Raw genomic sequence first — 26,651 nt, forward strand, 5'->3', positions numbered from 1 at the left:
CAAGTGTAGCTGGGCCTGGCTTACGCTGGATGCCACTATAGAGGTGAAAGGAACACCACACACTTTCCCTCTTTCTTACTTTTGCTGGCACATTGAAGAAAAGATGTCCACAGGCAGAAAGTGTACAGCATAATAATGTGCAGTGTAGCCAAAGATACTGTTTTTGTTGTGTTGAACTTGACAGTAACACGTGTGTGAGTGAGGGGGATTATATATTTTTTTACTCAGTGAATGTTATTTTTGCACACATGTAGCCTTGTGCACTTGATCATGTCTAATATAGTGGCCACTGTAATAGAGCAAAAATAGAATGCCTGTTTTTTTTTCATTCTATTTCTCCTTTAAAACCTCTTGGTGTTAGGGGGCAGTATTTTAATTTTTGGGGAAAAAACGTTCCCGTTTTTAAACGGGATATTTTGTCAGGAAAATATGCTAGAATATGCATATAATTGACAGCTTTGGATAGAAAACACTCTATCGTTTCCAAAACTGTAAAGATATTGTCTGTGAGTATAACAGAACTGATGTTGCAGGCGAAAGCCTGAGAAAAATCCAATCCGGAAGTGCCCCAGGTTTTTGAAAGCGCTGCGTTCCAATGACTCCCTATTCAGCTGTGAATGTACCATCAACGAGCTTACGCTTTCTACGTATTCCCCAAGGTGTCTACAGCATTGTGACGTACTTTTACGCATTTCTGTTGAAGAATAGCCGTAGGCGCCCACATTGCGTAAGTGTTCACATGGTGGCTCCGAGAGAGATTCTCGTGTAAAATACAGACGTAGCCATTACTCCAATCGGTCCTAGTGAAAAACGAATTCTCCCAACGGATATATTATCGAATAGATATTAGAAAAACACCTTGAGGATCGATTCTAAACAACGTTTGCCATGTTTCTGTTGATATTATGGAGCTCATTTGGAATATTTTTTCGGGTTGTGGTGACCGCAATTTCCGGGCGATTTCTCAGCCAAATGTGAAGTACAAACGGAGCTATTTCGCCTACACAAATTATATTTAACTTTGGCTGTCTACCTGGGAGTCTCGTGAGCGAAAACATCCGAAGTTCATCAAAGGTAAACGATTTAATTTGATTGCTTTTCTGATTTCCATGACAAGGTTGCCTGCTGCTAGCAAGGCATAATGCTATGCTAGGCTATGATAAACTTACACAAATGCTTGTCTAGCATTGGATGTAAAGCATATTTTGAAATTCTGAGATGACAAGGTGATTAACAAAAGGCTAAGCTGTGTTCCAATATATTTCACTTGTGATTTTCATGAATAGGAAGATTTTCTAAGAAGATTTATGTCCGTTGCGTTATGCTAATTTGTGTCAGGCGATGATTACGCTCCCGGATCCGGGTTGTTTTTGCAAACATGTAGACTTGTGCACTTGATCATGTCTAATATAGTGGCCACTATAATAGAGCAAAAATAGAATGCCTGTTTGTTTCATTCTATTTCTCCTTGAATAAGTTTTTTTCCCAAGTGCAATATTTAGATGTGTGTGTGGTCACAAGCGTTCTATTATAAAGGCTGTCATGGCTAACTACAATATTAGTGTATTGTTTTTCCTCAAGACTTGAGTGTCATTTGCAGTAAAGTCTAGGTAACAAATAACATTGGATTGCTTTCTTTACATGTTTTATGTGTGAGTTAGGTTCACATGAACCACTTTTTATTTTACACACAGACTGATCATGTAGATCATATTCTTTGTTCTTTAATTAGTTAAAACCTGCATTTCCCCCTTGCAAGGTACTTTTTGCATGGTTCAGTGCAAAGAAAAAGTGTCACCTTTTTGTGACCTCAGCAGTTTGCATCCCTGCTCGTTACACTACACAAGTACTGTATCTCTCGTGGACCGAGTTTGTCCTGAAAGTAGTGTAGTATAAAGAGGCCCATTGCTGTAGCCATGTCGCCACAGCAACCTGCTATGGGCGCAACAAGAACCACCTCTGGCACCAGGGGGGTTTACATAGATTGATAGTATTTACATTGTGCCAGGGGTGGTTTACATAGATTGATAGTATTTACATTGTGCCAGGGGTAGTTTACATAGATTGATAGTATTTACATTGTGCCAGGGGTAGTTTACATAGATTGATAGTATTTACATTGTGCCAGGGGTAGTTTACATAGCTTGATAGTATTTACATTGTGCCAGGGGTAGTTTACATAGATTGATAGTATTTACATTGTGCCAGGGGGGTTTACATAGATTGATAGTATTTACATTGTGCCAGGGGTAGTTTACATAGATTGATAGTATTTACATTGTGCCAGGGGTAGTTTACATAGATTGATAGTATTTACATTGTGCCAGGGGTAGTTTACATAGATTGATAGTATTTACATTGTGCCAGGGGTAGTTTACATAGATTGATAGTATTGACATTGTACCAGGGGTAGTTTACATAGATTGATAGTATTGACATTGTGCCAGGGGTGGTTTACATAGATTGATAGTATTTACATTGTGCCAGGGGTAGTTTACATAGATTGATAGTATTTACATTGTGCCAGGGGTAGTTTACATAGATTGATAGTATTTACATTGTGCCAGGGGTAGTTTACATAGATTGATAGTATTTACATTGTGCCAGGGGTAGTTTACATAGATTGATAGTATTTACATTGTGCCAGGGTAGTTTACATAGATTGATAGTATTTACATTGTGCCAGGGGCAGTTTACATAGATTGATAGTATTTACATTGTGCCGGGGGGGTTTACATAGATTGATAGTGTTTACATTGTGCCGGGGGGTTACATGGATTGATAGTATTTACATTGTGCCAGGGGTAGTTTACATAGATTGATAGTATTTACATTGCGCCAGGGGGGGTTTACATAGATTGATAGTATTTACATTGTGCCAGGGGTAGTTTACATAGCTTGATAGTATTCACAATGTGCCAGGGGTAGTTTACATAGATTGATAGTATTTACATTGTGCCAGGGGTAGTTTACATAGATTGATAGTATTTACATTGTGCCAGGGGTAGTTTACATAGATTGATAGTATTTACATTGTGCCAGGGGTAGTTTACATAGATTGATAGTATTTACATTGTGCCAGGGGTAGTTTACATAGATTGATAGTATTTACATTGTGCCAGGGGTAATTTACATAGATTTATAGTATTTACATTGTGCCAGGGGTAGTTTACATAGATTGATAGTATTTACATTGTGCCAGGGGTAATTTACATAGATTTATAGTATTTACATTGTGCCAGGGGTAGTTTACATAGATTGATAGTATTTACATTGTGCCAGGGGTAGTTTACATAGCTTGATAGTATTCACAATGTGCCAGGGGTAGTTTACATAGATTGATAGTATTTACATTGTGCCAGGGGTAGTTTACATAGATTGATAGTATTTACATTGTGCCAGGGGTAATTTACATAGATTTATAGTATTTACATTGTGCCAGGGGGTGGTTTACATAGATTGATAGTATTTACATTGTGCCAGGGGGTTACATAGATTGATAGTATTTACATTGTGCCAGGGGGGGGGGGGTTTACATAGATTGATAGTATTTACATTGCCTTTCACATCACCTTTGTCTAGTTCTGAATAGCAAAATAGAGTAAAATTAACTATTTAATTCCTTTGCCGGGAAATTACACCTTGCAATGGCCACTTGCAATAGGCAAATATTGATATGGTTATGTTAGAGGAATTCTAAATTCCTATATGTTTTGTAGCCAAAACCAAATTCGCACTCTCTATTTCATTAATAAGTTGTACATTTATTAATTATGCATGAAATAGATCGAGACTAGTCTTAAAAGTCAGGTAACAGCGTTTAATTCAAGAGAGTACTCCCGAAAAATACAAAGAACCTTACATTTTAAAGAGAGAACATAAAATGACGTCATCAGTTTCTCACACCCTCTCTGATCCACACAATAGCGCAGTGTCTTCAGGTCTGGAAATTGTCTTCTACTCCCCTCATAAAACAAACTTTCCAATCTGTCTAAAATATATACTTTTCTCCACTAATGGAACATCAAACAAACATTCTTATCTGTCTGAAAATATATATGCCCTCCTCCCTTTCCCGCAAGGTACAGACAATTAATTTGTTTTACTTACATTTTCAGTAACAGCTTAACCAAGAACCCATACATTTCATACCATAACATAATAGTATTAAAATAAATGGTTCTTAAATAAATGTATACATAATTAATCATTTCAACTATAATTTCCTCCAACAGGTTATCTGTGGTAAAAATAAATAAAGAATAATAAATAACTGCTACAATGGAAATTGGAAGACTGACAGAATCGCCAGATTCTTTTGGAAAAGTGGAAGATTAAGTGGAACCTGGTCGAGTTCTTCATTTTGTCCTCTGCTGCTGAATTCACTTTCTCTACTTTGGTGAAAATGTATATAATTACCCCTTGACATTTTATGCAAAGCAATCAAGTTTTTAAGTTATGTCATATATCTGAATTAGTTATGAAGAATGATTTACTCCCTGTTCGCATCCCAAATGGCACCCTATTCCCTACTATCTACCCCTATGAGTCCTGGTCAAAAGTAGTGCACTACATAAGGAATCGGATGCCCTTTAGGACAAAGCCCATGATTGTAGTGAGATGGACTGTGTGGATGATTGGCCTATCCCACTTCGCTCTAAATCATATCCGGCGATGGGAATACCTAACTTCCTTACCCATTCTAGCCAAGTGAGTCGGTCCACATTACAGGCCTGCCTCTTATCAATCTTACCCCATTAAGTTCAGGAATATACACTCACTCCACATCACATGTGGCTTTGACTTCTGTGTGTCTGGTGTAGCGCTGTGTCTCTGGTATAGCGCCGTGTGTCTGGTATAGCGCTGTGTGTCTGGTATAGCGCTGTGTGTCTGGTATAGCACTGTCTCTGGTATAGTACCGTGTCTCTGGTATAGTACCGTGTGTCTGCTATAGTACCGTGTGTCTGCTATAGTACCGTGTGTCTGCTATAGTACCGTGTGTCTGCTATAGTACCGTGTGTCTGCTATAGTACCGTGTGTCTGCTATAGTACCGTGTGTCTGGTATAGTACCGTGTGTCTGCTATAGTACCGTGTGTCTGCTATATTACCGTGTGTCTGCTATAGTACAGTGTGTCTGGTATAGTACAGTGTGTCTGCTATAGTACCTTGTGTCTGCTATAGTACCGTGTGTCTGCTATAGTACCGTGTGTCTGGTATAGTACCGTGTGTCTGCTATAGTACCGTGTGTCTGCTATAGTACCGTGTGTCTGCTATAGTACCGTGTGTCTGCTATAGTACCGTGTGTCTGCTATAGTACCGTGTGTCTGCTATAGTACCGTGTGTCTGGTATAGTACCGTGTGTCTGCTATAGTACCGTGTGTCTGCTATAGTACCGTGTGTCTGGTATAGTACCGTGTGTCTGGTATAGTACCGTGTGTCTGCTATAGTACCGTGTGTCTGCTATAGTACCGTGTGTCTGGTATAGTACCGTGTGTCTGGTATAGTACCGTGGGCCTGGTATAGTACCGTGGGCCTGGTATAGTACCGTGTGTCTGCTATAGTACCGTGTGTCTGCTATAGTGCCGTGTGTCTGCTATAGTACCGTGTGTCTGCTATAGTACCGTGTGTCTGCTATAGTACCGTGTGTCTGCTATAGTACCGTGTGTCTGGTATAGTACCGTGGGCCTGGTATAGTACCGTGGGCCTGGTATAGTACCGTGGGTCTGGTATAGTACAGTGTGTTTGCTATAGTACCGTGTGTCTGCTATAGTACCGTGTGTCTGCTATAGTACCGTGTGTCTGGTATAGTACTGTCTCTGGTATATTCCTGGGCTGTATTAGGGTGTAGGGACTGTATTATGTTTTGTCTGCCAGGAACATTTTGCGAGGGAGGTAAAGGGACATTCCAGTGGCTACTGGGGCATACAGCATGCTTCAAATGTCCCAATGTAGCTAATGAAATGGAATTCCAGTCGCTCCCACGGCAACAAGGAAGCAGGGGGGCTTGACCACAGAGGATTTTTGTCTTTGACTTGGCAACGGAGAGTTGTGTTTGCCAAGTTAGGACGTGAAACTAATGACCACCACTGTGCTGACTGACGATACCAGTCTTCACCCCCCAGTCGCCAGTGGACACACATTGTGACATGGACACACAAAGTGTGCGTGACATGGTTTACCCCTATAGTTTCTCCCCCTTTGAGAATAGCATCTTCCCCATTAATAATGGGGAAGATAACTGGTATTCATGGAAACTTCTGGATTCTGTTAAACATCTTTTGCCTCTGGTTGAATCGAGCTTAGTCATATGTTCCACCCCAGGATGTTTTCACTCTCTAAAGCGCCAAGCTATTCAGCAATGCCCTCCTCCCTTCCCTTTCCATTTGTCCTGCTCGCTTTCAATTATATATTTGCCATTAGTGATGTATGGAAATTGAAAATACCTCATATTATTAATCTAGAAAATGCTCCCAGTTTTTTGGGAAATCATCTAAACTTATGTAACTCTACGTACCTTTTCATTTATCATGCAAGTCCATTCACTCAGTACCCACAATGCACCTAGGGGTTATACTGTATATAATAGGGCCTTGACAATACCAGTATCGCAATAATCATTAGTATCGTTGCAAGGAAACAAAACACAAAGCGGATTTAACTCTTTAAGAAAACAGCACTAATGTTGGAAACAAGTGTCAATATGTTGTCATCGAGACACATGTATTAATTTTCCAGCCTATAGCACACAATATTTACGTACAGTAGGTTTTTGAAGGTTTTTAAGTCTGCTTCCTGTTTTCCCATTTGAAGGCCCTCGGATCAATTTTCAACTCAGTTCAGGTCTCAACTGCTGCAAGCTAGAATAGTAGAATAAAAAAATGTCTCAAAATGTGGTAGTGCATCAGCAGTTTTCTCTGGTCATGTCAGTCACTGATAGTCACTCAATTAGCCATGTCAGCTAAAATATGTCTTGGCTGTCAAGAGGGGGGTTGCAATTTCCTTTTGCTCCCAATGTGTTGGGGAGTGGGGAGTACGCAGACCCCTCATGATGAGGTCAGATTTTTTCTGTGGCCCCCACCCCCATCCAAGTTACCCATCCCTGGACTAGGGGGTCTATTGTGGGGGACAGAGGAAGCCCCTGTTGTCCCCTGAGAGTACAACTTCACCCCCCCCCCCCCCACACAGTGATACCCAGGTGGTGCTACCAGAATGGATCTCCTCAGGTTCCTCCGTAGCGTCCTCTGGTCTAAACCAGAATGGAGCTCCTCTGGTTCCTCCGTAGCGTCCTCTGGTCTAAACCAGAATGGAGCTCCTCTGGTTCCTCCGTAGCGTCCTCTGGTCTAAACCAGAATCTAAACCAGAGTCCAAAAGGCTCCTTAACAGCTTCTACCACCAAGCCATGCTGAACAATTAATATAATACCCCCCCCCCACCTTTGATTTTGTTTTTACACTGTTACTACTTGCTGTTTATTATCTATCTGCTTGCAAGCCTCCCCCTTTTTCCTCCAAACATAACGATGGTCATTATGGCCAAACAGTAGAGGTCGACCGATTTATGGTTTTTCAACGCCGATACCGATTATTGGAGGACAAAAAAGGCCACTACCGATTTAATTGGCCGACTTTTGTAATAATGACAACTACAACAATACTGAACAAACACTTATTTTAACTTAATATAATACATCAATAAAATCAATTTAGCCTCAAATAAATAATGAAACATGTTCAATTTTTTTTAAATAATGCAAAAACAAAGTGTTGGAGAAGAAAGCAATATGTGCCATGTAAGAAAGCTAACGGTTAAGTTCTTTGCTCAGAACATATGAAAGTTGGTGGTTCCTTTTAACATGACTCTTAAATATTCCCAGGTAAGAAGTTTTAGGTTGTAGTTATTATAGGAATTATAGGAGTATTTCTCTCTATACCATTTGTATTTCATGTACCTTTGACTATTGGATGTTCTTATAAGGCACTTTAGTATTGCCAGTGTAACAGTATAGGTTCCGTCCCTCTCCTCGCTCCTACCTGGACTCGAACCAGGAACACAACAACAACAGCCACCCTCGAAGCAGCAGAGCAAGGGGAACAACTTCTCCAAGTCTCAGAGCGAGTGACATTTGAAACGCTATTAGCGCGCACCCCGCTAACTAGCTAGCCATTTTCACATCACATCGTTACACCAGCCTAATCTAGGCTTGAAGTCATAAATAGCAGAGCTGCTGGCAAAACGCACCAAAGTGCTGTTTGAATGAATGCTAATGAGCCTGCTGGTGCCTACCATCGCTTAGTCAGACTGCTCTATCAAATCATAGACTTAATTATAACATAATAACACACAGAAAAGCGAGCCTTAGGTCATTAATATGGCCGAATCCGGAAACGATCATATCGAAAACAAGACGTTTATTCGTTCAGTGAAATACAGAACCGTTCCATATTTTATCTAACGGGTGGCATCCATCAGTCTAAATATTCCTGTTACATTGCACAACCTTCAATGTTATGTCATAATTATGTAAAATTCTGGCAAATTGGTTCGCAATGAGCCAGGCAGCCCAAACTGTTGCATATACCCTGACTCTGCGTGCAATGAACGCAAGAGAAGTGACACACTTTCACCTGGTTAATATTGCCTGCTAACCTGGGTTTCTTTTAGCTAAATATACAGGTTTAAAAAATAAAAAATCCTTTTTTGTGAATGCGCACTGCATCGACTATATGCAACGCAGGACACTCTAGATAAACTAGTAATATCATCAACCATGTGTAGTTATAATTAGTGATTATGATTGATTAAGTTTAATGCCAGCTAGCAACTTACCTTGGCTTCTTACTGCATTCGCGTAACAGGCAGGCTCCTCGTGAGGCAGGTGGTTAGAGCTTTGAACTAGTTAACCGTAAGGTTGCAAGATTGAATACCAAGATTGAATTTGTCGTTCTGCCCCTGAACAAGGCAGTTAACCCACTGTTCCTAGGCAGTCATTGAAAATAAGAATGTGATGTTAACTGACTTGCCTCGTTAAATAAAGATTCAATAAAGGTTTACGATTGTTATGAAAACTTGAAATCAGCCCTAATTAATCGGCCATTCCGATTAATCGATCGACCTCAGACCAGAGGACATTTCTCCAAAAAGTATAATCTTTATCCCCATTTGCAGTTTTTTTATGGCTGTTTTTCCTCCAGCATCTTCACAAGGTCCTTTACTGTTGTTCTGGGATTGATTTGCATACTTTTCGCACCAAAGTACGTTCAAGTACGTTCTAGGAGACAGAACACGTCTCCTTCCTGAGTGGTATGACGGCTGTGTGGTCCCATGGTGTTCTTACCTGTGTACTATTGTTTGTAAAGATGAACGTGGTACCTTCAGGCGTTTGGAAATTGCTCCCAAGGATGAACCAGACTTGTGGAGGTCTCTAATTATTTTTGTGAGGTCTTGACGGATTTCTTTTGATTTCCCCATGATGTCAAGCAAATTAAGTTTGAAGGTAGGCCCTGAAATACATCCACAGGTACACCTCCTATTGACTCAAATGATGTCAATTAGCTTATCAGAAGCTTCTAAAGCCATGACATAATTTTCTGGAATTTTCCAAGCTGTTTAAAGGCACAGTCAACTTAGTTTATGTAAACTTCTGACCCACTGGAATTGTGATACAATGAATTATACGTGTAATAATCAGTCATTTAACAATTGTTGGAAACATTGATTGAAAAACAAGTTTTAATGACTCCAACCTAAGTGTATGGAAACTTCCGACTTCATCTGTAGAAGCAAAGTATCCAGGAGTCACTGAGGTTTGAAACAGTGTAGGGCTATCAGGTGCTTGTGTGTGTGCGTGTATGTGCGTATATGTAGGTCAGAGTTTGTTGTGTGAAAGTGTTGCCTAGTCAACCATGTTTGGGCTTTTGCAAGTGTGAGGGGTGTTAAACCAGCGTGTTTGAGACCACAGAGACAGCAGCCAGGTCGTGCAAGATCCACTGCGAAGTAGGACGTCGGGAGATGACTTGACAAACAGCCACTAGGGGCAACGGTGACCGCTACTATCCAGTAGGCTTGGTTTTACTAGGAGTCTCCGGCTCCGAGAATCACGTGTTTTAACCCTATACCAAATCTTAATGGACAAACATCAGTGAGTGAGTGTGAGTGAGTGAGTGAGTGAGTGTGAGTGAGTGAGTGAGTGAGTGAGTGAGTGAGTGAGTGAGTGAGTGAGTGAGTGAGTGAGCGAGAATAATGCTGACTGGGGTCTGGGTAAGAGACTGACTCACTGATTGAATGACTAACTTACTGACTGACTCACTGGCTGACTAGCTGACACTGAGTCACTGACTGATTGAATCACTGACTGACTGAATCACTCACTGACTGACTTGCTGACTGACTCATTCTCACTGACACTGACTGACTCACTGACACACTGACTGACTCACTGACGCTGACTGACTCACTGACGCTGACTGACTCACTGACGCTGACTGACTCACTGACGCTGACTGACTCACTGACGCTGACTGACTCACTGGCTGACTAGCTGACACTGACTGACTCCCTGACTGACCGACCGGGGCAGGGATGGGCAACTGACGGCCCGCGGCCTCCCTTTTGAAAGCCATCAGATCAATTTGTATATATTTTTTTCAACTCAGTCGGGGTCTCAAATGACTATTGAATAGAAGAATACACAAGGTCCAATTTCTACATTTGGTTGTGTATCATGTCAGTCACTGAAAGTCAGTCAATTAGCCCATGTCAGCAAACCTTTTTTAGATTGGTGTTAGTCTAGCGGCCAGCTATCTAAACTTAGTAATCATGGTCCACTGATTGTTGTTAGTGTCACTCAGATATCATATTAAAAACATTTCTCTGTGCTCTATGGCAAAATGTGTGGAATTGCATGAAGTGTGTTATAAAATCCATGTGTAGGAATAGGAGGCCACGTGTAGGAATAGGAGGCCACGTGTAGGAATAGGAGGCCACGTGTAGGAATAGGAGGCCACGTGTAGGAATAGGAGGCCACGTGTAGGAATAGGAGGCCACGTGTAGGAATAGGAGGCCACGTGTAGGAATAGGAGGCCACGTGTAGGAATAGGAGGCCACGTGTAGGAATAGGAGGCCACGTGTAGGAATAGGAGGCCACGTGTAGGAATAGGAGGCCACGTGTAGGAATAGGAGGCCACGTGTAGGAGGCCACGTGTAGGAATAGGAGGCCACGTGTAGGAATAGGAGGCCACGTGTAGGAATAGGAGGCCACGTGTAGGAATAGGAGGCCACGTGTAGGAATAGGAGGCCACGTGTAGGAATAGGCCCAATAGGAGGCCACGTGTAGGAATAGGAGGCCACGTGTAGGAATAGGAGGCCACGTGTAGGAATAGGAGGCCACGTGTAGGAATAGGAGGCCACGTGTAGGAATAGGAGGCCACGTGTAGGAATAGGAGGCCACGTGTAGGAATAGGAGGCCACGTGTAGGAATAGGAGGCCACGTGTAGGAATAGGAGGCCACGTGTAGGAATAGGAGGCCACGTGTAGGAATAGGAGGCCACGTGTAGGAATAGGAGGCCACGTGTAGGAATAGGAGGCCACGTGTAGGAATAGGAGGCCACGTGTAGGAATAGGAGGCCACGTGTAGGAATAGGAGGCCACGTGTAGGAATAGGAGGCCACGTGTAGGAATAGGAGGCCACGTGTAGGAATAGGAGGCCACGTGTAGGAATAGGAGGCCACGTGTAGGAATAGGAGGCCACGTGTAGGAATAGGAGGCCACGTGTAGGAATAGGAGGCCACGTGTAGGAATAGGAGGCCACGTGGAATAGGAGGCCACGTGTAGGAATAGGAGGCCACGTGTGGAATAGGAGGCCACGTAGGAATAGGAGGCCACGTGTAGGAATAGGAGGCCACGTGTAGGAATAGGAGGCCACGTGTAGGAATAGGAGGCCACGTGTAGGAATAGGAGGCCACGTGTAGGAATAGGAGGCCACGTGTAGGAATAGGAGGCCACGTGTAGGAATAGGAGGCCACGTGTAGGAATAGGAGGCCACGTGTAGGAATAGGAGGCCACGTGTAGGAATAGGAGGCCACGTGTAGGAATAGGAGGCCACGTGTAGGAATAGGAGGCCATATAAGAGAGAAGGGATGCGTGGTGTGCAGGGTGAACAGAGGATCAGGATTTGACTCAGTGACTTCATAAGTCACAGCAGTGAAAGAGAATACTTATGAAGTTCACAACATTGATAAGATACCAGGCTATACTCCAAACTCCAAGTTCATTTGACTAATCAACCTTCTAATGCACACTCCATTCGCTAAACATTGAGGGGTGGTTTGCCGGACACGAATCAGGCGTAGTTCTGAATTAAAAATGATTCTCAATGGAGATTTTTAGTCTTGGTTTACAGGCTTAATCTGTGTCTAGGAAACCGACCCTTATAGTATCAAAGTCGAAATAGTTGTTCTTACTCTCACTGCTTCCAATTCACCTGATATGATACCTTACATACCTTCCTTCTCCCTCTCAATATGAATCCTCCTTAATACAACTCTCCCCATCTCTTGTTTCCTATCTCAGTGAAATACATCAAGGAGATGTCAGCCTTCTTTAAGAACACCTTGCCCGGTGCACCCCTACCCTGGGACTCCCCTCATGCCACGCCACAGAAGGGCGCAGATGCCCCCCCTACTGAGCTGAAGGAGGCAAGGACCATCCCCCTGAAAATGTGCCAGGTGACCAGGAAGCAGTGCCCCCCGGACACAGAGAACAGGTACTGTGGGTGGAACCCAGTTCAATGGGGAACTGAGTTACATGATCAGAGAGAGAGCGAGACAGAGAGAGAGGAAAAAAAGAGAGAGAGAGCGGGAGACGGACGGAGAGGCGGACGGAGAGACAGAGAGAGGGAGACGGACGGAGAGAGGGAGAAACTGGGTACGATAGCTTGTATCTTGAATTCAGTAAGATGTTCATGAAGTCAGATGACTCACAAGGCACTCCTTTTGGAATCTAAATCAAGTCTCCTTGAATATAACGAGCACTCTACATTTGAATATTTACCTGATGCAAAGTAACACTCCTTTTTCTCACCAAGGTCTGGGCCTGTACCCACAAAAGGTCTGGGCCTGTACCCACAAAAGGTCTGGGCCTGTACCCACAAAAGGTCTGGGCCTGTACACACAAAAGGTCTGGGCCTGTACCCACGAAAGATCTGGGCCTGTACCCACGAAAGATCTGGGCCTGTACCCACAAAAGGTCTGGGCCTGTACCCACAAAAGGTCTGGTCCTGTATCCACAAAGAATCTTCAAGTAGGAGAACTGATCTATGGTCTGTCCATGTAATCTTAATCAACATGATCTAAAATACAAAACTGATCCTAAATCAGCACTCCTACTCTGAGGCTCTTTGAGCTCCAGCTGTCTCTGGTTAAACTTTTCGTAGCCTATGGCCAGACAAAGTCCTCTCTTGGAACCAAACGTTGTTATGCTAATCCTAAGTAAGGCCGTGTATGACGTTGGACTGGGGATAGGTTTATGACAGTCATAAATACCTCTTCCCCCCTTTTTCTTCTCTCTACCCTACTGATGTTACATTTGCAAAACCCTTGGTTAACATAGAGATTCTGGGAACATCAGAAGGTGGGGGGGGGGGTGAACTATATTCTGCTAATCCGACCAATTGAACATATGTGGTGGTACTTAATGAATATGATGTCAGTTTGGTTGTCATCTGAGACATTCTTATCAATGATAAGATGACATAAACTCTACAGTGGAAAGTCTACACATCAGAGTTATTGGATTCACATGGAATTGTTGTTCAATTTAAATGTTTGAATATGAAATTATTTGTGATGGGATGAAACGTGATTTTAAGCTTCTAAAATGTGAGATTTGGGTTTTCATAAGGTAGGGCTCTGCTCAATCAGTGGCCCGTCCCTGTGAAGGGACATGGGCTATAAAACTTTTCAAACACGCCCTCCTCTCCCTTCCTATATAAAGCATTGACGACAATATAACCTCCTGTTCCAAGGATGTGAGGACGACGGTCCGATGTCAGAAGGGTTCAGATAATAACTACAGAACGAAGCCAACATCAGCGTGAGCTTTGGTTGCGAATGGTATGAACTTTCAACTCTTATTCACTACAGAAGTGACACCTAGCAACAGCAGCTGCATACGCAGGTTAGGAAGGAACAGACAAGAGTATTGCGTCTATCAGACAACGACGTTACTACAACGTATCCAATTAACCAGCAGAGACATTCTTCAAAGGACTCGTTTGGGCAACACGGCCTTCCATCTACCACCAACCTACCGAAGCGCAGCTCAGAGTAAATATTTATTGCATTTTCCTTTTCCAAATGGCCGGTAATTTAGAACGCATAAGATTCTGTATTTATGATAGCACAGCTTCGCCCTTTGTTCCTCAGTCTTTCCGCTCTTTCACTCAAACCCAGGCCCTTTTCTTCTGTGTAACCAGCTGTCATATATGTTCCGCCCGCTAGGGGCGTTTTCCTTTATGACGTAATTTGTAATTAAGTTATGATTTAATTACGTGTAATTCTGTGTGATTAGTTGGGTATTTAGTAAATAAATAATTAAACCCAATTTTGAATTGCTGATTCAACCTGTTAGCCAGGGTTCGTGCAGATAACCAAGAATTTACAACTTTCAGATGAGACTGAATTAAGATGCCGATTAATATTGACTGCTATTGATATAAAATATTACTAGGTCTTTAATAGTTTATTCGGAAGATAACAGCTCTATAAATATTATTTTGTGGTGCCCCGACTCTCTAGTTAATTACATTTACATGATTAGCTCAATCAGGTAATATTAATTATGGAGAAATTATTTTATAGAATAGCATGTCACTTAATCCGGCATAGCCAAAGACACGACAGGAACAATAGTGTGTATGGGTCCTGCTTCATCTCTCTTCATATTTCACCCCTTATGGCTTGTTCCAGGTGAAAACGTTGAAATATTTCAACGAGAATCTACAGCACACTGGTATTGGGTTACCTTGTACGCTCCACAATGAGCTTTATTAGCGCTCTATGTGAGCAGACCCAACGCCATGGTAAACCTAAGCACTTGCTGTAGTGCTATAGGTCTGGGGGTGTGTCAGAAATATTTTTGCTATTTTCACAGCCGTTATTATGAGCGCAATCGCTGGCGCAAAATGACTGGGTTTTGATGAGTAGGCAAGTTGTAGGAGTGATACTGCATGCGTTCGTCTCAAGTTCTGTTGGTTATTGACTAGTGATGGGGGCAAAAATTGATACAGTTACATATCGAGATATTATTTTGGACTAATATATTGTATCGGTTTGACAATATAACAATATTATTTTTTGCGCTAGTTGGCTGTACTTGCAACACATGTTGTATCAGTTAAGAGCTTTGGGCCAGTAACCGAAATGTCGCTGGTTCAAATCAAAATCTAATTTTATTGGTTGAGTACCCATATACAGTGCCTTGTGAAAGTATTCGGCCCCCTTGAACTTTGCGACCTTTTGCCACATTTCAGGCTTCAAACATAAAGATATAAAACTGTATTTTTTTGTGAAGAATCAACAACAAGTGGGACACAATCATGAAGTGGAACGACATTTATTGGATATTTCAAACTTTTTTAACAAATCAAAAACTGAAAAATTGGGCGTGCAAAATTATTCAGCCCCCTTAAGTTAATACTTTGTAGCACCACCTTTTGCTGCGATTACAGCTGTAAGTCGCTTGGGGTATGTCTCTATCAGTTTTGCACATCTTAGAGACTGACATGTTTTCCCATTCCTCCTTGCAAAACAGCTCGAGCTCAGTGAGGTTGGATGGAGAGCATTTGTGAACAGCAGTTTTCAGTTCTTTCCACATATTCTCGATTGGATTCAGGTCTGGACTTTGACTTGGCCATTCTAACACCTGGATATGTTTATTTTTGAACCATTCCATTGTAGATTTTGCTTTATGTTTTGGATCATTGGCTTGTTGGAAGACAAATCTCCGTCCCAGTCTCAGGTCTTTTGCAGACTCCATCAGGTTTTCTTCCAGAATGGTCCTGTATTTGGCTCCATCCATCTTCCCATCAATTTTAACCACCTTCCCTTTAACCATTTTGAAAAGCCTATGTTTGGAGGAGTGTGTCTTTGGCGCTCTTTTGGAAATGGAGAGGGATAGAAGCCAAATGTAGTAATGCACTGCAGGTAGGCCTATGGGAGTTGTGAATAATGTAGTAATGGACTGCAGGTAGGCCTATGTGAGTTGTGAATAATGTAGTAATGCACTGTAGGTAGGCATATGTGAATTGTGAATAATGTAGTAATGCACTGTAGGTAGACCTATGTGAGTTGTGAATGTAGTAATGCACTGTAGGTAGACCTATGTGAGTTGTGAATGTAGTAATGCACTGTAGGTAGGCCTATGTGAGTTGTGAATAATGTAGTAATGCACTGTAGGTAGGCCTATGTGAGTTGTGAATGTAGTAATGCACTGTAGGTAGGCCTATGTGAGTTGTGAATAATGTAGTAATGCACTGTAGGTAGGCCTATGTGAATTGTGAATGTAGTAATGCACTGTAGGTAGACCTATGTGAGTTGTGAATCATGTAGTAATGCACTGTAGGTAGGCCTATGTGAGTTGTGAATCATGTAGTAATGCACTGTAGGTAGACCTATGTGAGTTGTGAATCATGTAGTAATGCACTGTAGGTAGACCTATGTGAGTTGTGAATCATGTAGTAATGCACTGTAGGTAGACCTATGTGAGTTGTGAATCATGTAGTAATGCACTGTAGGTAGACCTATGTGAGTTGTGAATGTAGTAATGCACTGTAGGTAGACCTATGTGAATTGTGAATAATGTAGTAATGCACTGTAGGTAGACCTATGTGAATTGTGAATAATGTAGTAATGCACTGTAGGTAGGCCTATGTGAATTGTGAATAATGTAGTAATGCACTGTAGGTAGGCCTATGTGAGTTGTGAATAATGTAGTAATGCACTGTAGGTAGGCCTATGTGAATTGTGAATAATGTAGTAATGCACTGTAGGTAGACCTATGTGAATTGTGAATAATGTAGTAATGCACTGTAGGTAGACCTATGTGAATTGTGAATAATGTAGTAATGCACTGTAGGTAGACCTATGTGAATAATGTGAATAATGTAGTAATGCACTGTAGGTAGACCTATGTGAATTGTGAATAATGTAGTAATGCACTGTAGGTAGACCTATGTGAATTGTGAATAATGTAGTAATGCACTGTAGGTAGACCTATGTGAATTGTGAATAATGTAGTAATGCACTGTAGGTAGGCCTATGTGAATTGTGAATAATGTAGTAATGCACTGTAGGTAGACCTATGTGAATTGTGAATAATGTAGTAATGCACTGTAGGTAGGCCTATGTGAATTGTGAATAATGTAGTAATGCACTGTAGGTAGGCCTATGTGAATTGTGAATAATGTAGTAATGCCTATGTGAATTGTGAATAATGTAGTAATGCACTGTAGGTAGGCCTATGTGAGTTGTGAATAATGTAGTAATGCACTGTAGGTAGGCCTATGTGAATTGTGAATGTAGTAATGCACTGTAGGTAGACCTATGTGAGTTGTGAATAATGTAGTAATGCACTGTAGGTAGACCTATGTGAGTTGTGAATAATGTAGTAATGCACTGTAGGTAGACCTATGTGAGTTGTGAATAATGTAGTAATGCACTGTAGGTAGACCTATGTGAATTGTGAATAATGTAGTAATGCACTGTAGGTAGACCTATGTGAATTGTGAATAATGTAGTAATGCACTGTAGGTAGACCTATGTGAATTGTGAATAATGTAGTAATGCACTGTAGGTAGACCTATGTGAATTGTGAATAATGTAGTAATGCACTGTAGGTAGGCCTATGTGAGTTGTGAATAATGTAGTAATGCACTGTAGGTAGACCTATGTGAATTGTGAATAATGTAGTAATGCACTGTAGGTAGACCTATGTGAATTGTGAATAATGTAGTAATGCACTGTAGGTAGACCTATGTGAATTGTGAATAATGTAGTAATGCACTGTAGGTAGACCTATGTGAATTGTGAATAATGTAGTAATGCACTGTAGGTAGACCTATGTGAATTGTGAATAATGTAGTAATGCACTGTAGGTAGACCTATGTGAATTGTGAATAATGTAGTAATGCACTGTAGGTAGACCTATGTGAATTGTGAATAATGTAGTAATGCACTGTAGGTAGGCCTATGTGAATTGTGAATAATGTAGTAATGCACTGTAGGTAGGCCTATGTGAATTGTGAATAATGTAGTAATGCACTGTAGGTAGGCCTATGTGAATTGTGAATAATGTAGTAATGCACTGTAGGTAGGCCTATGTGAATTGTGAATAATGTAGTAATGCACTGTAGGTAGACCTATGTGAATTGTGAATAATGCAAAAGCATGACGGAAAAAGCTTCATGAGTAGATCATTTAGAATCCTTCTATGGACGGGCTTCTTGGTTAATGCATGGCCAGGATAAGGAAGACACCCAACACATTGCTGTTGAACCAGCCTTCATTATAGTAGGGTAAGGGTAGTTTATTAATCAAATAAAACAGAGAAGAAAAATTGTTACAGGAAAATAACTTAAATGTTTGTAAATATGAGAGTCACTGGATTATCTCATCTCTCGTTGCATGTTGGGCATATAGCCGACATGCAGGGTTTTTACATACATCCTCAATAACAACAGAAGCATCGCAGCTGGATAGGCTGCGCTTACATTGTCAAAATCCATGTCATAACCAACTGGGTTACTGCTAAAACCAGCTTTGTCCAGAGGTAAAGGAGAGGAGAGTTTTAATAGGATGTAAATGTATTTGTCACAGGAGGCAAGCTAATTGACCCTCCTCAACTTCAAGGGTCATCAAAATGGATTTTAGTGCATTCTCCAGGGACCTGACCACAGCTAACACTGTTTTCTTGTGTGCGTCTCCCCTTTCTCTCCTTACCTCTTTTCTTTCTCCATGTCTCTCACTTCACCCCCTCCCTCTCTCTCTTTCTGTCCCCTCTCTCTCCCCCTTTTCCACTCCCTCTCTCCCCTCCACACAGGTACTTTGAGGTGATCTCGTCCAGCAGAAAGAGCTCCGTGTTCCTGAGGGCCAAGGACCCTGCCATGGCCCAGTCCTGGTATAACGCCATCCAAGCCGGGGTTTCGGCCCTGGTGCCCCGAGTCAGGGATGAGCTGAGGGCCATGCAGGCGGGCCTGGAGGTCAAACACATGGGATGGATCACTGAGCAGGTACAAAGAGTCAAAGGTCAAATGTGAGTTTGTGTTAGGCTTTATGTATTTCTATTTATGGCAGCCTGCCCTGGGTCCAAATAATAACTTTGAACATTTGCTTTAGACTTCCTGGAGTCCCAGGTGGGCGGGTCTTTGTATTCTCGGGACATTTCGCAACAGACAAACTCAATCAAGCACTGATAAAGTATTTGAAATTATTTTAAATAGTATTTGATCCCAGGTCTTGGCACAATTATTTCTTTACTTGTTAGTGATGACAAATGGTAAAAACCGAACTAAGACAGGCCTCTCTATTGGCTAGTCAGCTAATGTGTCTCCTGAGTGCGTTCCAATAAACATTGTCTGTAACATCAGTTGTTGTGACTGAAAATGTCATCTGGTTTATATCTTGGCATTTTAGTGATGCGAAGGCCAGATTAGCAATGTCTGACTCAAAAGAATGTCTGACTCAAACACTGTGTGCATTAAGTGCATTAAGTGCATTAGCGACTAGTCTAGTGTCTGTTTAGTCTGTTAAGTGACTTTCTGAGAAGATTGTTTGCGCTAGCCTTGTGCTGAGGAGCTGCCAATTAGAAAGTCATATGTGCCTTGAAAAGGCAAAAGAATGAAACATATACAGTTGAAGTGGGTCAGAAGTTTACATACACTCAATCAGTATTTGGTAGCATTGCCTTTGAATTGTTTAACTTGGGTCAAACATTTCTGTTAGCCTTCCACAAGCTTCCCACAATATGTTGGGTGAATTTTGGCCCATTCCTTCTGACAGAGCTGGTATAACTGAGTCAGGTTTGTAGGCCTCCTTGCTCGCACACACTTTTTCAGTTCTGCCCACAAATCTTCTATGGGATTGAGGTTAGGGCTTTGTGATGGCCACTCCAATACCTTGACTTTCTTGTCCTGAAGCCATTTTCCACAACTTAGGAAGTATGCTTGAGGTCATTGTCCATTTGGAAGACCCATTTGCGACCAAGCTTCAACTTTCTTGAGCAATATTCTTGAGATGTTGCTTCAATATATCCACATCATTTTCCTCCCTCATGATGCCATCTATTTTGTGAAGTGCACCAGTCCCTCCTGCAGCAAAGCACCCCCACAAATTGATGCTGCCACCCTCGTGCTTCACGGTTGGTATGGTGTTGTTCGGCTTGCAAGCCTCCCCTGTTTTCCTCCAAACATAATTATGGTCATTATGGCCAAACAGTTCTATTTTTGTTTCATCAGACCAGAGGACATTTCTCTAAAAAGTACGATCTTTGTCCCCATGTGCAGTTGCAAACCGTAGTCTGGCTTTTTTATGGTGGTTTTGGAGCAGTGGCTTCTTCCTTGCTGAGCGGCCTTTTAGGTTAAGTCGATATAGGACTTGTTTTACTGTGGATATAGATACTTTTGTACCTGTTTCCTCCAGCATCTTCACAAGGTCCTTTGTTGTTGTTCTGGGATTTATTTGCACTTTTTGGGCACCAAAGTATGTTCATCTCTCGGAGACAGAACGCTTCTGCTTCCTGAGCGGTATGACGGCTGTTGAAATACATCCACATTTACACCTACAATTGACTCAAATGATGTCAATTAGCCTATCAGAAGCTTCTAAAGCCATGACATCATTTTCTGGAATTTTCCAAGCTGTATAAATGCACAGTCAACTTAGTGTATGTAAACTTCTGACAAAACTGGAATTGTGATACAGTGAATTATAAGTGAAATAATCTGTCTGTAAACAATTGTTGAAAAATGACTTGTGTCATGCACAAAGTAAATGTCCTAAAATAAATTGCCAAAACTATAGTTTGTTAACAAGAAATGTATGGAGTGGTTAAAAACAAGTTTTAATGACTCCAACCTAAGTGTATGTAAACTTCCGACTTCAAATGTACAACGCATATTGTTGAAAACCCAACAACAAAGACAACAATGTCTAAAACCCTTTGATGGATGGAACAGGATCATTATAGACCTACAAGACATTGAATTTTCCAAGAAAATATTTCTGTTCATGTTTTTAATTGTCCTTGCCCACTGTGAATTCCGACAAATAGACATTCTTTGGAATGAAAAGAGACAAATGTGAACCTACTGATCAAATAGTCACTAACAAGACACCCATTGGTATGCTTCAGGAGAAATTATGTTACACATTTTCCCTGCTTGTACTTCAGTATGGAATTCAAATTAATATTTGATGTTAATATTTGATGTTAACCTTTTGTCAAGGAGGTATTTAAATATTTGACAGTGTGTGCATTACATTCATAGGGATCTGTACATATGTTGTGATATGAGTCATGAAAAGTGTGTGTGTGTGTGTTGTCTGTTTGTCCTCCTCTCCCTCAAGGCGACCCAGGGTCCAGAGAGACCGGTGCTGGCTCTGCTGACTGAGAGAGACCTGCTGCTGTACCCCACCCTTCCTGACAGTAAAGACGGCATCAACAGCCCAGCCAAGAGCCACCCGCTCATCACAACTCGGTAGGATCGACACAATAAAAACGATGCACTGCACTTAGACCACGCGGTTGAATATCTTTCAAAAGCATTTAGTCAAATAGCCATTTTCACAAAACTGTCTCCATTGATGGCTGAGTTTAGTCCATGAAAATGAGCAGTATATCTAATATTACCTATTTCTGGACTACTAAATGCTTTTTAGCCTATACAACCTCACCCCCAGTCCCCCAAAAGCAGCCTTTTCGTAAAGCTCTTAAGCCTTGTTCACACTGCAGGCCTTAATGCTCAAATCACTTTTGTTTTTCCAATCCGTTTTGGAATACGGACTGTCCAAACAGCAAGTCATTTGCTGACATGGCTATGCTAGTTGTCATAGTAACATCGGGTGTGTGCAGTGGTGTAGGCTGATTGGTGGTAGTGCTCCTGCTTCCTATCACTCAGAAGTTATGTAGCATGCTAACAACGCCTGTCATGGATTTTTCCCATTCATTGAATGTTCAAAATCATAGTGTAAGAAAACGTTTAAAGCCTCAAAGGAAAAGATGATTCAACTTTCAAAACAAGTCATTTTGGCCAAGGCAGTCAACTAGCTAGCTAGGTAGCTGTTCAGATTTCTAGCACATTCACTCATTTGTTTGTTAACAATTAACAAGCTAATCATGTTCCTGTAAAACTGTCAGCAGAGTAGCTAGCAAGCAACAATATACTGTATGTCAAATATCAGTCTAAAAACCACTTGAGGGCAAATAAATCAAATATGACTGTTCAGACACAAATCACACGGCCAGGAATCAGATTTGTTTCTAACTTCAAACCACCTACGAAGATGGTTTGAAATGTGGCTTCAAATATCAGATTCCATAGATTTGGCTGCAGGAAAAAGAACAGATTCCAATCACTTCCAATGTGAACACTGCTTTAATGCTCTCTTAAAGGGGTGAGCAATGGAAATGGCTATGGTTGCTATAGTTTAATTTTTTATTTGATCTTTATTTAACCAGGCAAGTCAGTTAAGAACAAATTCTTATTTTCAATGACGGCCTTGGAACAGTGGGTTAACTGCCTGTTCAGGGGCAGAACGACAGATTTGTACCTTGTCAGCTCAGGGATTTGAACTTGCAACCTTCCAGTTCCTAGCCCAATGCACTAACCACTAGGCTACCCTGCCGCCCCATTGATTTTCCAGTGCAAATAATGCAGTCAGAACTTGCAGATACATCATACAAATATTAACGAAAAGACACGTAGAAAGGTTTAACCCTATAAGGTTTTCTAACTTTAAGTCTAAGCCGTTGGGCAGGTGGGGTTCTTAGCTGACATATGGAATTGTTTTAAGATGGTCTTACTATGGATCATATAGCTATTTGATTTAGAATTTTAGGACCCCTTTAGGTATAAAATATTGAATTTGGCCTTTACTTACTAGCCCAGAGAAAAGCATTGAATAACATGAAAAAAAGACAGTCAAAAAATAAATAATAATAAGCAAGGTTTTGCAGTGTTTGTCCTTTATCTAGGAGATATAAGAAAGCTCAGGAAATATACAGCACAAGTCCAAAGTTTAGACACACCTTCTCATTCCAGGGTTTTTCTAGATTTTTACTATTTTCTACATTGTAGAATAATAGTGAAGACATCAAAACTATGAAATAACACATATGGGATCATGTTTTAACCAATAAAGTGTTAAAACAAAATATATTTTATATTTGAGATTCTTCTTTGCACACTGTTCTCTCTTCCAACCTCTTACCACCTTTCCCCTCTATTCCTTCCTGTCTCCTCCAGACTGGTCCACTCAGGACCGGGGAAAAGCTCTCCCCTGCTGGACTCGGAGCTCTCCTTTGGGCTGCGCACCGGCACCAAGCAGGGCGTGGAGACCCACTTGTTCCGGGTGGACTCGGCCAAGGAGCTTTCAGCCTGGACCCACATGCTGGTGGACGGCTGCCACAACGCTGCCGAGCTCATCCAGGAGGTCACCACAGGTATAGATACAGGAGTAGCAGATTAAGTTAGCCCACTGGGGAGTTAATGCGAGTCTTCAGATCTCAGACAAGGTTCCAGTTGGGGAATGAGGAGCCTCTGCCAAGCCCCCTGAGCTAATTCATGAGCTCGGGATGCTAACACAAGTTTTCAAGTCTCTGACAGGGTTTCAATACAGAACCATTTTCGCGTGATGAGGGGTCTGAGACTGGAGGACTTGCATTAGGTCTATGTGGACTTTTCCATTAATTCAATGAATGTTAATTCCCTCCCTGAGAAGGAATTCAACCCATCTCTAATGTCAAATAATATGCCAGGTCCCACTTAATCAAAAGAAACAGCTACAAATACTACATACAGGGCATTCAAAAGTCAACCTGTACTTTCAAAAACATTGTTAATTGATTGATAATCAAGTTAGTGCATGGTGTCACCTACAAGAGTGTGTCACTATAGCAATGAATCGTTGCTGCAGCACAACTACTTTTTGGGGCAGCAGGTGGTTAGAGTGTTGGGCCAGTAACCAAACGGTTGCTGGATCGAATCCCTGAGCTGACCAGGTAAAAATCTGTCGTTCTGCCCTTGAACAAGGCAACCTCCCCTGCTGGACTCGGAGCCATCATTGTAAATAAGAATTTGTTCTTAACTGACGTGCCTTGTTAAATAAAATACAAATAAAATAAAAAAATGTTGAAAAGTTACATTTTACGGCTCCAATAAATCATCATGAATGGCTGCAAGACAGCAGCAGCAAAGACCTTCAGCAAGTATGCAGGTCTGGCTGTTTTATATAGGGTAGTACTGCCCTCTGCTGGCGTTGGGGTGTGTTAAACCATAAAAACAATAAAAAGCCACTCATTGCATTCATATTCACTGTGATGGAACAGATCAGTCAATCAACTACTATACTCAGTCAATCAACTACTATACTCAGTCAATCAACTACTATACTCAGTCAATCAACTACTATACTCAGTCAATCAACTACTATACTCAGTCAATCAACTACTATACCTTCAGTATTCAGTTTTGTAAATGGAGTGTTACAGAAACACAGAGCAACCTATAATCAGAACCTTTAGGGGCAGTTTCCTGGTTTTCCTGATCCTGGACTAAAAAGCAAGAGAATCTCCATTGAGAATGCTTTTTGGTCGAGCACTTAGGCCTAGTGTATGTCTGGAAAAACCGGGCCTTAATGACCAACCTTCCTAATGCCTATATCTGTGATCCCTGGCAGCCTGTAGCTGGAACGGGAAGGAGTGCAACCTGGGAGTGCACATCGACGAGGGCTTTAGCCTGTTCACTGAGGAGATGGGCATCAGAAAAACGGTGCTCCTCCAGCAACCGTTCGAGCGTCTGCGCATGTCCTCCGATGACGGTGTACACATGATCTTCCTCGACTTTGGAGGGCCAGAGGCGGAGATTGTGAGTTGGATTGTTGACTGAGTGTTTTGCTTGGTGTTGGTTGGTTGGTTTGTCTCTCTCTCTTTCTCCTTTCTCTTTTGTTTACTCTTTCTTTATCTTGCTTTTACTCTCTTTCTCTTCTCTCTCTCTCTCTCTCTCTCTCTCTCTCTCTCTCTCTCTCTCTCTCTCTCTCTCTCTCTCTCTCTCTCTCTCTCTCTCTCTCTCTCTCTCTCTCTCTCTCTCTGTGTGTTTTTAACAGAGTAGTCATTGTTTGCTATGCTAACATACTGCTCTGCTAACATACTCAACTATAACAATGTCAAAGGTAATTAACATCCCTCTGCCTCCCCCTTCCTCTCCCTCTCTCTTCCTCCTTCCCTCTGCCTCCCCCTTCCTCTCACTCTCTCTTCCTCCTTCCCTCTGCCTCCCCCTTCCTCTCTCCCTCTCTCTTCCTCCTTTCCTCTTCCTCCCTTGCAGCAACTGGACCTCCATTCCTGCCCCAAGACCATGGTGTTCATTATCCACTCCTTCCTTTCTGCTAAGGTCAAGCGGCTAGGCCTGTTAGCATGATAACAGATTGACCTGCAACCCCTCTGCCCACCCTGAAAAACCACGGAAGCGTATTTACACGAAGCCATGACTCTAACATTAGGAGGATGTGATATCACTACAGAGGACATGTCACCACTCTGTTTTAAACCGCCACCAAGGGGTTACAACAGACAGCATCAAAATTCATGACGGCTTCTAAATTTGTTACAGAATTTTCAAATGTTACCTGCACTGTTTACTGATTGAATTATTCAGAGAGGTTTGTGTTTTATCATCCTAAATGTACGTTACTTTTTTGTTTTGGCCGCCATTTTGAGAAACATTATTTTATGTCTGCTATTAAGGATGTTTTCCAAGTGCTGATTCAGAGACATTTTGAGGCTCCCTGCATTTCTTCAGTAGATTCATAAATGTTTCCCATAGCCAATATCAACATGAAGATAAACTATATGTCATAAAGCTGATTTTAAACTTAACCCCTAAATGGATTATTGCCACTGTTAAGTGAAATTACTAAACAAAAACCCCACTCTCCAACTAACTTGAATGACCTTATGCATAAGAGTACTATGCCTTTGTATCGATACAATATATACATATAGCCTTATAGCTGTAGGTGTTTGGACCTAGAAACCTACAGTGCCTTCATAAAGTATAACATTTTTTAAAAACTTGTTCCACATTGTGTTGTGTTACAGCCTACATTAAACATGGATTAAATATTTTTTTCTCATCCATCTACACACAATACCCCATAATGACAAAGTGAAAACATGTTTTTAGAAATGTTTGCAAATGAATTGAAATGCAGAAATATCTAATTTACATAAGTATTCACACCCATGAGATATGTTAGAATCATCTTTGTCAGTGATTACAGAGTCTTTCTGGGTAAAGTCTCTAAGAGCTGTGCACACCTGGATTGTACAGTATTTGCACATCATTATTTTTAAAATTCTACAAGCTCTGTCAAGTTGGTTGTTG

General features: G+C 41.5%; 1 protein-coding gene across 1 annotated transcript in view; it reads left to right on the forward strand.

The window, feature by feature from the left end:
* Nucleotides 1-26,424, forward strand: part of LOC124026368 (alpha-1-syntrophin-like) — a 68,118-nt gene extending 41,694 nt beyond the window's left edge. Inside the window, exons 3-8 of the mRNA XM_046339394.1 lie at nt 12,569-12,761; nt 19,094-19,283; nt 21,619-21,749; nt 23,517-23,713; nt 24,949-25,136; nt 25,593-26,424. Of these exons, the coding sequence (XP_046195350.1) occupies nt 12,569-12,761; nt 19,094-19,283; nt 21,619-21,749; nt 23,517-23,713; nt 24,949-25,136; nt 25,593-25,685 (992 nt within the window). The 3' untranslated portion in view covers nt 25,686-26,424. The remainder of the gene's footprint in view (nt 1-12,568; nt 12,762-19,093; nt 19,284-21,618; nt 21,750-23,516; nt 23,714-24,948; nt 25,137-25,592) is intronic.
* The last annotated feature ends 227 nt before the right edge of the window (nt 26,425-26,651 follow it).

The sequence above is a fragment of the Oncorhynchus gorbuscha genome, linkage group LG03 (genome assembly GCF_021184085.1).
Source record: "Oncorhynchus gorbuscha isolate QuinsamMale2020 ecotype Even-year linkage group LG03, OgorEven_v1.0, whole genome shotgun sequence".
In the NCBI taxonomy this organism is placed as follows: domain Eukaryota; kingdom Metazoa; phylum Chordata; class Actinopteri; order Salmoniformes; family Salmonidae; genus Oncorhynchus; species Oncorhynchus gorbuscha.